This window comes from Accipiter gentilis, chromosome 10 (genome assembly GCF_929443795.1).
Source record: "Accipiter gentilis chromosome 10, bAccGen1.1, whole genome shotgun sequence".
Lineage (NCBI taxonomy): Eukaryota > Metazoa > Chordata > Aves > Accipitriformes > Accipitridae > Astur > Astur gentilis.
Window position 1 is genome coordinate 27,411,116 of NC_064889.1, and position 15,768 is coordinate 27,426,883.

At 45.6% G+C, this 15,768-nt stretch overlaps 1 protein-coding gene across 4 annotated transcripts in view; it reads right to left on the reverse strand.

The window, feature by feature from the left end:
• Positions 1-9,993: 9,993 nt before the first annotated feature.
• Positions 9,994-15,768, reverse strand: part of LOC126043971 (myosin-3-like) — a 46,044-nt gene continuing 40,269 nt past the window's right edge. For 2 of the 4 annotated variants that reach the window (XM_049813027.1, XM_049813028.1), the window contains 5 exons: positions 15,370-15,540; positions 15,173-15,277; positions 15,001-15,096; positions 14,740-14,877; positions 12,693-12,888 (listed from right to left, as the gene is read on the reverse strand). In XM_049813027.1, coding sequence (XP_049668984.1) covers positions 12,865-12,888; positions 14,740-14,877; positions 15,001-15,096; positions 15,173-15,277; positions 15,370-15,540 — 534 coding nt within the window. In that variant the 3' untranslated portion in view covers positions 12,693-12,864. Of the gene's footprint in view, positions 10,204-12,656; positions 12,889-14,739; positions 14,878-15,000; positions 15,097-15,172; positions 15,278-15,369; positions 15,541-15,768 lie in introns of those variants that run through there. The other 2 variants (XR_007507550.1, XM_049813029.1) reach the window with 2 other exon arrangements.

Sequence of the window (15,768 nt, forward strand, 5' to 3'; positions counted from 1 at the left end):
CTCTGAGCACACATCAGAGCTAAGGTGAAATGAAGTCAACCCTGCATGTGGTAGGTAATTACTGGCGATTACTCCACCCTGCTTCAGCCTCATCAGCTTGCTGGGTGACTAGTCTCCAGCAGTCACTGTATTTACAGTCACTGTTAATATTCCATAACATAGAATTTATATACATCTGTTCACTGTTTATGTACACATCAATGTCTGATGTGTTACCAACTGTCTCTAAACACTATGTCACACAGGTGACAGACTCAGTGACAAGCAGCTTTGTTTGGACATGCTTCTGAAGTTAGGTTCCTCTCATTTATTACGACCAAATATTACCTGAGATATTCAAAGGGTTTTATCTATCTGCCCCATCTGTGGTCTGCTGGAGCACCTCTCCTATGAGGACAGGCTGAGAAAGTTGGGGTTGTTCAGCCTGGATAAGAGAAGGCTCTGGGGAGACCTTACAGCAGCCTTCCAGTACATAAAGGGGGCCTACAAGAAAGCTGGAGAGGGACTTTTTACAAGGGTGTGTAGCGGTAGGACAACGGGTAATGGCTTTAAACTGAAAGAGGATAGATTTAGGTTAGATGTAGGGAAGAAATTCTTCACTGTGAGGGTGATGAGGCACTGGAACAGGTTACCCAGAGAGGTTGTGGTTGCCCCATCCCTGGAAGTGTTCAAGGCCAGGTTGGATGGGACTTTGAGCAACCTGGTCTAGTGGAAGGTGTCCCTGCCCATGGCAGGAGGCTTGGAAGTCGATGATCTTTAAGGTCCCTTCCAACACAAACCATTCTATGATTCTATAACTGGGTGCCCACCTGACCTGAACACACCACCTCAAAATGTCTGTGAAATCCATGGTGTGGCTGCTTTAGGGCAGCTGCATGGTTAAAGGAATCTAATGAGAGCAGCAAAGGTACCCAATGCTATTGTGAAAGCACGAACTGTGTGATGGTGACTTGGATGCTGTGTTCCTTCAAAGGTTTAGATGGGAGCTCACCAACTCAGCTACCTTTCTGTACTGGAATTCACTGCAGCCAAGGTTAAATTTTACACCATGATTCTATGATGTTACTTATTTTCAGAGGAATTAGCATATATTCCCTCAAAATCTCCAGAGGAAAAGCATCCTGCCTTGTCACTAGTACGAAAGAAACTGTTTGCACAGCAAACCCATTCAGAACAAACAGCAATTTTGCTTTCTTTTCTTTTGCTTGACAAAACTCCCTCAGATAGGTGCTATAGCACTAGGATGCTTCCTGATTAAAGACAATCTGATGCTGTTTCAAGCTATCTTCTCCCTTGCATTTCTACCTGTTATCTGTTAAGCAGCACTTGATAAAAGGGGTTTTTTAGCAATTTTGATGCCAGGCATTGGAACCAGCCTGTTCCTGCAGAGGGAGGTGGAAGTGGCTGAGCTTGAACAGGTAAGTGTAAGAAGATTGCTGACTCTCCAGGCTTGCAGCTGGTGGGATGGGTGGAGAAAAGCTGTTGCTGTGGTTTCTGGGAGCAGCTATTTAGCACTACCCACTGCTCCAGTATGCCTTTCTGCAGTGGTAATGTGGTCTTGCAGAGCTCTGGCATAGAAAAAGACATTTTGCTGTGATCATTATGTGATTATTATCCCCTGCTTCTGAACACTGCTGACTACAGCAGGCTTTTCTTAAACAGTAGGGTTTTGTTTTACTCCCTTCTTTCCCTTTCCCCAGGTCTTCAGAGAATTTTACTTCCAAATAATTTGCTTTTCCAGCTGCCATACAAAACTTAACGCCAGCCCTTTTGAGAGGATATGAAACAGCAGCTGTGCATCCATCTCCTGGCTGAAAATAATAAGGATCTGTAAGGCTTGCTCAGCTGTGAGAAAGCCAGGGCAGGTAAAAAGCATCATGCAGAGATAGTCTCATAAATTTGAGAATAAGCAGACAACCGTACCAGCCTAGAGCAAAGATCCATCTGGTATTTTGTGCATGAGTCCACATTGGATGCTTGGTGAAAATCCAATTTCACTTTCTCCATACTATTTATAATATTATGTAAGCATATCATCTTCCCAATTTGTTGTTCCTTTCCCAAAGTTAAAGATCATAGTCCGGACAGCTTGTCTCTCCAGTGCTCCCACCAATTTTGTCATCTTTCTCTGTACCCTTCCTAATTGCACAGGCCAAAACTTTAGATAGCAGGTGGTTTGTGAACCTGGTACAATGATTTCTGTTTTGTTCCTAGCTGATCCTGATAATTCCTGATACTCTGTTTGCCTTTTGTGGCCACCAGTGAGCACTGACTTGACATTTGGAGGCAACTAGTGACTATTTTGGTAGCCTTCCTATCTCCTAATCCTGGTCCTCCTTTCAGAGACTGAATTTCTGTAGGGCTCAGAGTCATTGTATGGAGAGAGAAGTTGATGTTTTGTTTCATCTGCATAAAGGGGGTTTATGACTGATTATACAGTCTGCCCTAGTGACTTGCAGCAAAATGACAGTGAGTGAGACTCAGGAGTGGCACAGCTCAGCTAACAGAGCAGTAGAGACAGGTAAAGCAGCAAACTTTTATTTGGGGTTGAGCAGCTCTTCAGTAAGTATCAGAGTTGTGCTGTTACTCAGACTCCTTATGTCCCCAGCAAACATCAGTGGAAGAGCTGGCCGAGGATGTGACATTCAGAATGCCCTTTCTATCACCCACCAAAGCAGCTGAGGAGCTCTTGTTACAGAGCAAGGGATTGGGGTGGGCAGGCTAAGACGCCTCCGGGTAAGACAAAGAAAAAAGAGAGCAAGTGGCAAAAGGGGGAGGGAAGGGGAGAAAAGGAAAATCAGGATTAGGTGCATAATATTAGCACTAGCAACAACTGTATCCTAAAAAAGAGAGCAATGAGGTGATATCTTCCTAGGCTGACACTCATCTGTGACAGATGCATAAATCCTACTTCTGGGCAGATTTCAGTGCTGTAAATGGAAATATACTGGTATAGAATTTGTATAAACCTCTTCACTTTAAGCATTAGGCCTTTCAAGGTTAAGACAGCCTACTGGATTACCGTAAGATTTTCTGAGTGCCAGAGTCACTGCAGTAAAGTTACCAACAGTATATGTAGCAGAATATTCTAGTGACATTTTCTGAACTAACTTTTTATGTTGCACAAAAGTTCCTTTTGCATCCTCAGGGAATTTGTCAACAGCCTCCTTATTTTATGCTGGCAGATAGACTTCCTTGGTGGTCAGCCTAAACATTTCCTTAATTGCTCTCTGCATCCACCGGGGCTAAGGGAAGGATACATGTCCCTGCTCCCTCTGAATGGCAAATCAGTTGTGTAAGGCAGAACAGCTCCAGCAGAAGACAATGACAGCAACACGCCACCAGGTAGCCAACAGCCAGGGTATTTTACATCTCAATCTGGACCGTGGCCTGAGAAAATATGTGCTAAATCTTCCACAGCTCAAGATGCAGTGCCAACTTCACTCCATCACTGCTTTGCTGAGCAACACAGGTGTATGTTGCCTTCCTTCCAAATCAGTCCCTCAGGTCCCTCAAAGTGTCTGCTGCTCCCTGAGAAGTGCCTCCAGGTGGACAGTATCTTGCAGGGTGCCTTGTAGGGTCTCACAGCAGACTCATCCCATGATCCCACACTGCTGTCTGCTTCTTACATTAGCTAAGATTGGACTTTACCTCTCTGGGCTCTGATCCCAAAGCCTTCATGTGTGCTGCACTGCATTTCTCCCAGTAGTACTGTTCCCAACAGTACTGTGCTGACATCGGGGCTGTGCTGCTGGCAAGGGGGTGGGGGTGGGGAGAGGCAGGGCCTGTAAGACCACAGTCATGAGACCCTAACAGCAAGGCTCAGATGATTCCTTCTCTCCTGGGGCTCCTGATTCAATTGTTGAATTTGACTTTACTGACAAAGAGTTTCTGAAGTTGAATGTTTTCAACCATTTGCTCTACTATTATTGGAACATTGCATTTGAGCTCAGGAGATCCCTGACCATCCATATGGCACAGCAGCTCCATACGAGCCCATCAGCTGCATCTATTTTAAACTTTCTCTCAGAGATGTTCGTTTATGGCTACTATGGACTAATGTTTTTCTCAAGACCTTTGCACAAGCCCTTATCAGGTGACAGGCAGCCTTACTCCACAGATAGAGTGTCAATGCAAAATGAGCCTCATTCTCCATAAAGCAGTGAGCAATTAATCTTCCTCACATCAGTGTCCCACTTTGATCCTGATAATCCAGCAGGCTTTGTAGCAGTAGATGTCAGTGGGAATTTTTTTTCCCAGCCTCTGCTCCTCCTGCATGCATCCTCCCGCAGCTCAGAACCACTAAGTTGTTCCTTTCCCCATTACCCCCTCCTCTCAGAATGGGCAGGGGTGGCTAGCACCACTCAGAGATGCTTAGCTTCTGCTCCCATCTCCTCTTCCACTTCTAGGTTCATTGGTTGTTTTCTTGGAAGATTCTTAAAAAAAAAACATATGCATGGGTGGTAGCCACAGGCTGGGCACACGGAGTGACAAATTAGGTCCCTGTGGGGTGGGCCACAGCAGCAGTTCAAAACTTGGGCCACTCTGCACCATCCCTATCCTCTTACCCCCTGCCAGAGAGAACAGCAGCTCCTGGGGTTGGTGGACCCCAAGCCGGGCTGCCTTCCCTGCCTGGGGAGCAGGCTGGGGGATCTGAGGTCTGGCCATGTTTGGGGGCTTTCACAGCACCATGTGTGGGCATGAGTGATGGGCCATGTGCAGTAGTAATGAAACAACATACCTCTTTAAATACAGATTAAATACAGTAAATTATTTCTTCATAACTAAAATTCAGCTTTACAAAGCCGTCTTTAGGTGGGCTATGAGTTGGATTGTCATTTGCAGATTATCATTGTAGTGTTCCCCAGCAGTTTCCCCTCACATTTGTCCCAACCTTTCTTCCCCAAACCTGATGCTGAGTTGCCATTTCTTCCACCCCCACATCCTCTACCATCTTATCATTTATCCCTTTTCCTCACACACATCCATCTCACTTTCCTCTTCCGAGGCTCCTCCCTGCACTCCCCAGCACAATTTCAACCCTAACTTCAGCACAGTGGTTACTTTTACTTCCAACCTCTCTCACTTACCAGCTTACTAAATTTTTCTGCAGCAAGAGTCACATGAAGGTGAGTTCAGCTGCTCACATCACACTTAATGCACTGGGGCCCCAGCTCTGTACTTGATCTGAACATGTTCATGGGATGCTCCTGCTCCACTTGGCTAAGAGAAGGGACATGGCTTTCTGCAATTCTGCTGGTCCTGGAGCAAGCTTGGAGCAAGCCCTGCCTTTGCATTCCTCACCAGGGAAGGGATTTATGGATTGGGGCCTGTTGCTGATCAGCAAAAAATGGGTTTTCAGGCCCACAGCCATTGTTTTCATTTGCTGCTTTACAAGAGAAGTGATGCCCCCACGTACCCCACAGTGAGCCCCAGCTGACCTCTGGAAGTACCTGGGCAGCTGCTCTGTTCTCCCGTGGGACAGCACGTCCCAGGAGGGCATGGCGAGCACCCAGGCGCTGGGCTGGCACAGCATCATTGCACGGACTTCAGAGGGGCCACTCTTGATTTATACTCTTACCAGGGACGGCACACTTGGGCCTGCTTCTTATTTTTAACATTTAACCTGAGAAAGGAGCTGTGCCAGAGCAAGTCTCTCTGGGGTAAGAATAGCATCTGCCGTCTTAGGACACAACACAGTTGTCCAGCTCCTACATGGCAGCACGTTGCGCCAAGATATAGAAGGCAACCTACCCGCCGAGGAATGTCTTCGAGTGCTATTACTGGAAGCATATCATCTGCACAAACAGGAATGACCCCGTGCCAGAGTCTTGCAAGAGTGGGACTATTTTGAGCTTTTGACAGTGAGGATGAAGGGAGACAAATGACAGCCTGATCGTCCTGTTATGGGCAACCTCCAAAGCTCTCTGAGTTCTTGTCTCCTCCTCTGGGAATGACTCTTGTGAAGCCTGATGGGCGATTTGGTGGGACCTCAGAGCCCAGGAGGTGGGGGCCAGGAGGGAGCTATGAATTTGCCAGGGACACGAGGCCAGGCTTCAGTCCCATCAGCACTGCCCAGCCATGCTTATGGCAAGTCCTGCCTGAGGGTGTGCACCTGTCCCTGAGCTTCAGGCATGCGTCTGCCTGCTTTATTTTCAACCATATCCATGAAAGCTAGAGAGATATGAGAGGGTGTGTAACTGCATGCAAGTGAAACACAAATCCTTTACAGCCGTGAAGGTATTCACCTCTTACTACCTGAAGCTCTATCTCTGAGTGGTTCTCTGGCATCATGGATGTTTGAGAGGCCCTTATTCCTCTTCCCAGCCATTATAAATCCCCTCCCTGACTTACTCCTATCCTTTTAACATCCTCTTTCTTGTTCTAGTACAGATTTCTTTCATTCCAATTTATTTTTATGTCTCATTTATTTTTTATTTCTGTTTCATTTTCATTGCTTTGTGAAAACCAGATCTGCAAATTAAGCTCTCTGGGGGAAAAAAAACCCCACTCTCCCAGAGAAGTTTTCCAGCTGGATCAACTGACCAAGCCAGTCTCCCTCAGGACTCCACATTCAGCTGGACCAATGCACAGCAGCAGTGTTAGCAGGCAGGAACAAATGGTCAGGGGATTGAATGCATATTAGGTAGCTTATAAAAACGCTGCGACTAAATGCAATCCCACACCTTTAGGGGATGGATCTGATGCTAGGTCTTGAAGACGGCCCCTTGGCACAGTCCCAGCCTTCTGAGCTGTTCTCAGGCATGTCCAGCACTCCTGCAGATGAAGCCTCAGTGGGTTCAACTGGCAGACCAGAGGCACAACTATTCATTCATGGGCAAGTTATTTTTCCAGCAGCCTAATAAGTTAAACTGACTCCTCCTACAACCCCCAGCAGTCTGGCTTTGCCAGGCACCCCTACACTAGTTGGGCATCTCCCTGTGTCTATCACAAGACAGTACAACTGGGTGTGGGCAATATAAACAGCTCCTCCATGGCTGCTCACGTAAAGACCAGGCTGGCGATAAAGAGAAAGGCTTTACCCCCACATCTTCATGCAATGTGATGAGGCTTAGGTTCCTACAGAGCAGCCTTGCCAGGTGAGGCTCAACCAGGTTCTTAAAACTTTCTCCCTGGTGTGGCACGCTGCGTGATGGGGATGTCAGACAGGGCTGCATGCTCCTCTGAGGCTCTCCAGCAGTGGAGCGCTCCCATTTGTGCTGCCTTGAACCATCACGGCTCAGCATGGGCTAAGCTTCCTTGCAGTAACTCAAGCTATGAAGTTTTGTGACCATGGCCATGCATTTCTTTCAATTTGTTTTATTCTTATTGTTTTATTTTATTCTAATTGCATAAAATTGGCAGTATACAAAGCGGACCACAGGCTTTCCACAGAGCTGCATTGCTACCAGCAGGCCATGAGCCCAGTTCTGTAGTCGTGCTCTCAGGATCCTCAACTCCAAACTAGCCACACTGATCTACACGCATGGCGTTTTATGCCAATGTGGGCACCGTGGTCACCAGATACAGTCAACCTGGGGACTCAAGACTGCCAGGTGGGAAAGCCAGGATCCTCCACTTGCCATTCAGCCAGCCTCGTCGTGAGTCAGAGCCAAAGCATTAAACCAAAAGAAAGTGAATTCCCCTTTTTGAAATGGGAGAGGGCTCCACTGCCAGCAGAAAGGAGCTGGTGGGGTGAGGGTAGTGATTATTCTGCTAAAGCCACATCCCTGCAGAGCCCCATTCCCTATGGCCTGCTGGGGCTGCTGTGCTCTGCCCACTGTGCTTCAGCAGGTATGAAGGAGCTTCAGAAGACCAGGGACTGTGTAGCTGGGGCAAGAGCAATCAGCAAACTTAGTACCAAAAGCGGGAAAGATGGCTGGGAGCCTTACATGACATATCCAAGCTGATGCCTGGAATGATTAATGACAGCTCCCTCATTAAGTTTGCTAGACTTTCCTAGCAGTTAATAATTTCCCATTGGTTTTGCACAGCTACTCCTGAGCAAATTACAGCTGGTTTTCTACATGTCTACGAAGTAGATTATTGTATTGTGCAGCCAGTCATTTGACACTGTGGGCTAGGCTCAGTGACGTGAACTAAGAGCAAAGCGGGACTTTGGATTGCATCCTGAAGCACAGCAGTGTGCAGTGAGCTGCTGAGAACAAGACGCAGGCAGTCTCCTGGGAAACTGCTGATTCCAGGCAGCAGGAGCTGAAACAGAATTCATCCCTTGGGAGATCAAAAGAGCAACACATCCAGATCTGTCCCAACTGGTGTGTAAAACTAACATTCAATTCTGATTCCCCAAAATCACAGGCCCATAACAGTGGATGGAGGCCCCTCTTGAAAGGATCATGATGTGGGGACAGTTTGGGGGGAAACTAATGGCTAGAATGACTGAGAAGATTTATCAAAGTTCCAGGTTTCTCAGACAAGCTGAAGATCTTGCAGCTCATCAACTCAGTATTTCATGAGGTTATTTTTTGGGCAGAGTGGTAGGAAAGTTTGGCCCACTGCATAACAATCATTATCAAACACTCCTAAGGAAATGTAAAAACCCATTTGTAACTAGGGCAGTAGTTTACAGACATCTGGAGAACAGGGTGAGAGGAGAAATTGGTAACCCCAAACCCTGCTCAACCTAGCAATAGTTCTGTTTAACTCTACCAGGAATCTGAGGGCAATAGTTAATTATCTGAGCAAAACACTTGTACTGGTGTTTGCAGATGATCTGCTTCCCACGTCTTGGGACAGAATGAACAACTTGACTGATGACAGAAGAGTTGGTCTGCAAGCTCTCTGGTTTGAGGACACAAGCAAGGAATTTGCCACAGACTTTACAGCACCTTGGCTGTACACTTACATGACATATCCAAGCTGATGCCTGAATACTCCGGAATGATTACAGCACTCATTCATGATGAACAGTTGTGAAGGTTTCAGAATAGGGATCAAAGCACTAAACATGATTGTCCCAGTGGGTTCAGAGAAGTATCTGGGTATGAGTATGGATTCATAGTTTGGACCATCAAAATGAGATCTCATTTCCAAACTAGACTTGTAGATTAAACCCACTTCAGAAGCTGAAAATGCTGAATGTGTTCACTGTTCCAAAAATCCCCATCTACTTTGAACTGCATTTCATATATGAAAGACAGTACACTCACTTTTTAGGATACCAGTATATGGCAGTAAGGGCCCTCCATATCTCCACATGTTGAAGGATAACTCTGACTGTTTTGTGCAAGATGTATTTTATATATATCAATTTAACAAGTAAGGCTGTAATCAGAAAGGAACACAGTTGGCATTCATAGGATAAGGACACCCTGGAACAATTAGGCCTTGATGCTTTAAGGATGCTTTTTGTGCATTGCCAACTTGGCAAGGTCCATCAGAGAGAAAAGAAACATTAAGGATAATTGGACCTAAGAAATGTACGATGTGACTGACGGAAAGAAACATCCTGCTCCAGAAGGTTCCAAAGGCTGGATGATTGCCAAAGAAGCATGAACTGGGGGAAAGGTAAAGGTGGCAGGGGGAGATCATGACATCCAACTCAATTCCAGGCTGGAAGAACTTGCCCCCCGACACCTGCAAGCAGCATGTGTGCTAATCTACATAGCAAGCGAGGCTAATTTGAATATAACTGACCAATAGTAAACAAAATGATAACTACTAACTAATGAATGTAAATTTAGGTGGGTTTTTACTAATCAGGTACAGAATAAATATATTGTTTTTCTTCTGTGTGTTGTGCTAGATTTGTAGAATCACCACCTAGCACCCACCTTCATGCAAATATGAAATAATGTCTCTCCTGAGTGTGTGATTATTGGCTCATTGCACACTGGGAAACAAATATGCTTTTCGGACAACACACGTGCATGTATAAGTTTTCTGTATTCAGTAACAAAAGGTGGGAATTGATGGACTTACAGCCTCATTCCCTTGTACAAGTGTGATGCTTGCACAGACTTGCTAGCTTAGAAACATGGCAACTCATCAGAGTTTCCTGGAGTGTGGATTTGAGAAAGGACACAAGAAGATGTGGCTGAATGCAGGAGACAAAAATGAGACACCCAACTTCCATGATATCACCTGCAATCCTGTAATACCCCAGCTAGTAAAGGATGCCAAGGAAATTGTGAGTAACCAAGAGACCTTCTACCCCAATATCAGATTCTTTGAATCTTGCAACTGAAAAAAAAAAAAAAAAAAAGAAAATTTCACCAGTGGACTAAACTACCTAGAAAGGCATGCTGTGTGGTACACTCTGACAAGTCCAGCAGCAATAATCACATCTAGATTTAGCAAGGAATCCCTGAGAGACTCCTCTCTGTGGCACTACTAAACTATTTTGTGAAGCTACAAGAAACAGCACGTCCCACCAGGAGCTGTGAGGTCAGAGCCTAGAAAACACATGGAAGCAATGCAGACACTGTCCCTACTCCCACACTTCGAGACCTACTCCCACACTTTGGGAGCTCACCTTGCAGTACCAGTCAATCCAATCAGTGATCACAAGTTCTTTGGCAGCCACATACAGGAAGAAACAATGGGCAGGGTCCTGTGAGCCCCATCCTAGACAGCAGGCTAAAGACCTCAACCACACTGAGCTGGTGTTTGTGAATAACAGAAGGGGCCAGACAGTAGGGAGAACTATCAGTGACAAGAGAAACATCTGTGCTAGAAAATACATTGCGATCAGCTTTTGCTAGAACACATGAAAGATCAGACACTTTCTAAAGTGTGTGTACATTGTGTTTCCACTGTGGGCCAGAGGGGAGTGATGGAGGGGTGGGAGGGGGTTTGGACCCAATGACCTCTAGAGATCACTTCCAACCCCAACCATTCTGTAATATGTGGAAAAAAGAGAAATGTTAGAGGCCTTCAATCTCCTGGAGTCCAAGCAATGATAGATTGACTGCTCTGTTAGTTGGCTTTGCTGTGCTCTGCAGGTATGACAATGTCTTTGCCAACCTGGGAAGCCATGTCACACCACCTTAGTTTCTGTAGTGGTTCCTAGGTGGTACTTCTGGCACTGAACTCTCCAGGTTTTTGCTCTCAAACTGAGATACCATCTATAGTTCATGCAGCCTGAACTAGGGATGTGAATCTCCAGGTTATCTGATGCAAGGAAGTGATGTACTTAATAGGCTGCAACAGGGGACTGTTCATTTGGACAAGGTTGTGTTCAGCAGTGGGTCCCATCTATAGCACAGCTCTACCTCCCTTTCTGCACACTGAAGTACAAATCCCAGGTCAGGTGGGCCAGATGTGTCTGGCAGATAGGATCTCAGTGCAAAGGGGTACGGTGCAGTGCTGCAAATGAGTAAAACTGTTGACCTGTGTGATGGCAGCCAAGCGATTAAGGCTCCTGATTATTTTGTGGTAATGGAAGAAACAGGTCTGCCATCCAACAGGAGCAGCCCATAGGTAGGTAATGTTGGACTGGCAAGGATTAGGCAGAGACATTGACCACGATGGTAGAGCCACCCTGACTCTTTGCCAAGGAGCATGAGTGCACTGGATGAGGAGGAATGGAAAAAATAATTGGGGGTGTAATAGGGAGCCATGGTGAAACCTTCAAAGGTGTCATGGGAGAGACAGGTATCTGCTAGTTTTATTAAACTCTTTGTAGTTGAAAACTGAGAAAGAGGTGATGCCCATCACTTTATTAGACAGGAGTGACAGAACATCTTGGGTATCTCCTCTCCCATCCTTGTTATTGACAGCAGAAGCAGGCCAGACTACTTCCTGAGTGCTGGTGTGGCTGTGTCCTGGAGCCAGGTAAAGCAAGATCCATTTGGATATACCTTTCCTAGGCACACGGACATGAAGCAGTCAGCTGGAACTTCCTACCAGTGTCAGCATCCTATTTGACCCAGCATCTAGTGCTGTGCACAAATTAACTCATCTTCTCAGAGCACTGGGATGTCTGCACACAGGTGTTCCATTCACTCTCTAGCCCTCACTGTGCTTGCCAGGTATGTCTCCTCAGCAGTCTTCACCAGTGCCAAAGTATCTGGGTTTTCTCACTACCTGAGATCCTGCATTTTCAACTACACCACACATACACCACAAAGTAGCTGAACAAGTATTACTTTTTGGGAAACCCCAAACAGAATTATGGTGCCCAGTGCTACTGGGGAGATAGGCTTCAAGCAGCTACTCAGATTTTGCTGCTAACACTACAGACCATTTGATTACTATTTCCAATGTAACAAGTGTGTAAGACACCTAAGTTCAAGTTTTCAACTGCTCGGAGCTGCAACACTGGATAGCTCAGAAGTGAGCCAACTTTCTGAAGTGTGGTTTGACAAAAAGGAGATTAGACATACATGATTTGTCATGCACACAGGTGGCTGTGGGCTCACAGGCTGGACCAGTCTTGTTCTGCCATGCAAAGATACAGCAGTGAAACTAAGCATGACTGCTGTAATTTTGTTCACATTGCATGTTTGACATACCACATCTGCTCATACAGTAGTTTATTCTCAGCTTCATTTAACAAGGTCATGATATCTACCTTCAAGCAGCAGGTATGGAGGAAGCCTGTCAAACACCTAGATCTTAAGGCCAGGACAAAATTTCTCAAACATGGTCATAGCAGCATTAAGACTTGAACCCACAGTTTTGACTATGCTTACCTTAGAAAGAAAATTACTCTCATCTGAACATCAACATTCAGAGCACCTGAAGTTGCAGATATCTACTTTATTGACACTGGTACAGCAGCAGAGTGACAGAAAATGTTTGTCTCTATGAATGGAAGATTACTTCCTACCAGTGCAGCTCTACTGCAAATCCACAGCTGGAAAGATACTTTCTGTAAGTACTGGTTATCCCAGAGGAAGCTCATTTTTCACTTCCTATCACCACCTGGAAAGGAGAGGCTTTGTTTAGTCCACACATGTCAAGATGAATCTTTTGGTCCCTAAAATCATCTGTCTCAATGCACCATCCAGCTAGGATGTGCAAGTAGAGCCCAGGTCAACGTAGCCGTGTCTGTAACCCCTAAGACCACACATCATCAAATGTCACGCTGTCAGACTGATGGGTTGAAATGGAGAAACGTATCTGTTGGCTTTTCTGAAGTGCTACTTTACTGTTGCAGTGCTTAAAAAATCTCCACACCCATCCTCAGGGACAAGGAGTATCCTAGCATTTCCAAAAGTGAATGGAAAGCATGGAAGGGAGTTAAAGGATGTATTGATCCATTGGATCTATTAAAAGATTTAGGCATTGCAATGCTTAATTTTTAGGCCTCCCAGAGCAGAATCCAGAACTCATGCCAGGTGCTCAGCCTCCATATATACTGCACAGGATCAGGCACCTCAAAGCAGGATCTGCAACGATAGCATATTGCAGAGAAAGTTGCCCATCATCAGTATGTTCAACCTGCCTTTACCTGGGGATACCGAACAGGAGATATCTGAAATCTTGCCTCTGTCTGGGCTTTCAATTCAATTAGAGATTCAGCATTCCCTCTATAAGGTAATCTCATATCTAGACACTTTGCTCAGGAACCTGGACTCAGCCTTCCAAGTGCTTCCCCTGGAGTCTTGGCAAGATACCCTGACAAGCACTAAGGAGTCAAAGCCTTTTATTGGAGCATGGCATTAAGTGACTCACTGAAAGTTATACACCACCCTCTGGCAAAACCAACATTATCTATCGAGTCTCAGGCCACAGCCTTCAAAAGAAAGCATGATCTCCATAGTGTCTCTTCTAGAATTGAAATGCTGTATGAGCAAGAGGATGCTGCGGGTAAGCAGAAGGCAGCCTGGAGCCAAGGTTCTCCATTTCCTGGATACATGCTCTAGGCACCAGTAATTTTTCCAAAACGTAGACTGAGGGTATTTTACCTCCAACCGTGGAGCTATACTAGTGCAGTCGAAAGATGTTACATCTGCTCAGATGACACTAGGAAAAATAGGCTCTAGATCTGGTACCAAACAGTCTTGGGTTGGAGATGGACAACTGCCCAGGAAGTTCAGCGAAGGACACAGTCCTGCTGCATATTTCTCAATCAAAACATTAGTTCTGCCTAAGGCTTACAGGAAGGTTGTTTCAGGAATGTTCAGAGTTAGGTTGGCTCTCATTACTTTCACTTTGAGGCAGTTTCTTAAATCTGAAACTAATGTGATGAAACTAGCCAAAATACTCATGCTCGGCACCAGAGCCTGAAATGCCAGAGTCATAAAATGATAGTATCACAGAACTGGAAAGGGCCTTTGAAGATCATCTAGTCCAAAACCCCTTCCATGGACAGGGACATCTCTCACTAGATCAGGTTGCTCCAAGCCCCATCCAACCTGACCTTGAATACTGCCAATGATGGGGTATCCACAACTTCTCTGGGCAAATTGTTCCAGTGTCTCACCACCTTCATCATAAAATAGTTCTTCCTTGTGTCCAACCTAAACCTACCCTCTTTCAGTTTAAAACTGTTGCCCCTTGTCCTGTCACTACAGGACCTGGTAAAAAGTCTTTCTCTGTCTTTCTTATAAGCTCCTTTTATATACTGAAAGGCCAGAATAAGGTCTCCTTGGAGCCTTCTCTTCTCCAGGCTGAACCCCAACCCTCTCAGCCTTTCTTCAGAGTCCCTTCCTTCCAGAGCTGTCCTTTCTTAATGGTGGCTATAGCCACCAGCAAGGCACAAATCTACTGCCTGAGTTGCTTGAGCAAATAGTACAAATTGCACACCTGCCTCCTGCAATAAAGGCTTACCTTTGTAGAAGGGACTTCTCGGGTTTTAGCTCTGAGCTTGTTTACTTGACTCTCAGCAATATCTGCCCTTTCCTCAGCCTCTTCTAGCTTATGCTGTGCTTTTCTGAATTTGGAGAGATTAGTATTGGCTTGTTCATCCTGAAATTGCAAAACAAAAGGAACTAAAAACCATCTGGCAACATGCTGGGGCACAGAGCCAACTTTTAAACTGACGCTCCTAGAAAATGGCAAATAAGTATTTGCTTCAGTTTAGTAACTCACAGCTTCCTCAGCTTGTCTTTTGTAGGATTTGATTTTCATCTGCAGTTTATCTACCAGATCTTGTAACCTTATCACGTTCTTCCTGTGTTCTTCATTCTGTGGAAAGGGAATGTGCAATTATACGTCCTTGGGAGAAAAAACATGAGGAGAATTGCTTTCTATTTATACCCACCTGGAAAGTAAGCTCTTTGACACGCCGTTCATATTTGCGGATGACTTTCATAGCCTCTGCAGATTGTTTCCGTTCTTCTTCCAGCTCAGCTTCTAACTCTCCGATCTGGTTAATCAATCAACAATTGACTTGAGGCCTCACACACGACTCAGAGAAGAAAGGTATCTTTGACACCCATGTTCAGTGCTGGTACCCACCCTGGCCTCCAGCTTCAAAAGTTGTTTCTTCCCTCCCTTCAGTGCCAACTGCTCAGCCTCATCCAGACGGTGCTGCAGGTTCTTCACTGTCTGGTCCAGGTTCTTCTTCATCCTCTCCAGGTGGGCACTGGTATCCTGCTCCTTCTTCAGCTCTTCTGCCATCATGGCTGCCTTGGAAGGGAGATGACACAAGAAACTGGAAGAATGTGAAAGAACAGTGCAGGCTGCATACCATCTGAGGATTTATTCCTGGTTCCTGCTGACCATTCCTGCCACGGCATTTCCTGCTTTGTTTTTTTTCTCTGACATGACAGTGGCAGAAACATGATAGGAAATAGTAGGAAAAAGGATGGGAAAACATCTGCCTTGCTGTACATGTGGAGCTTAGAACGACAGAAA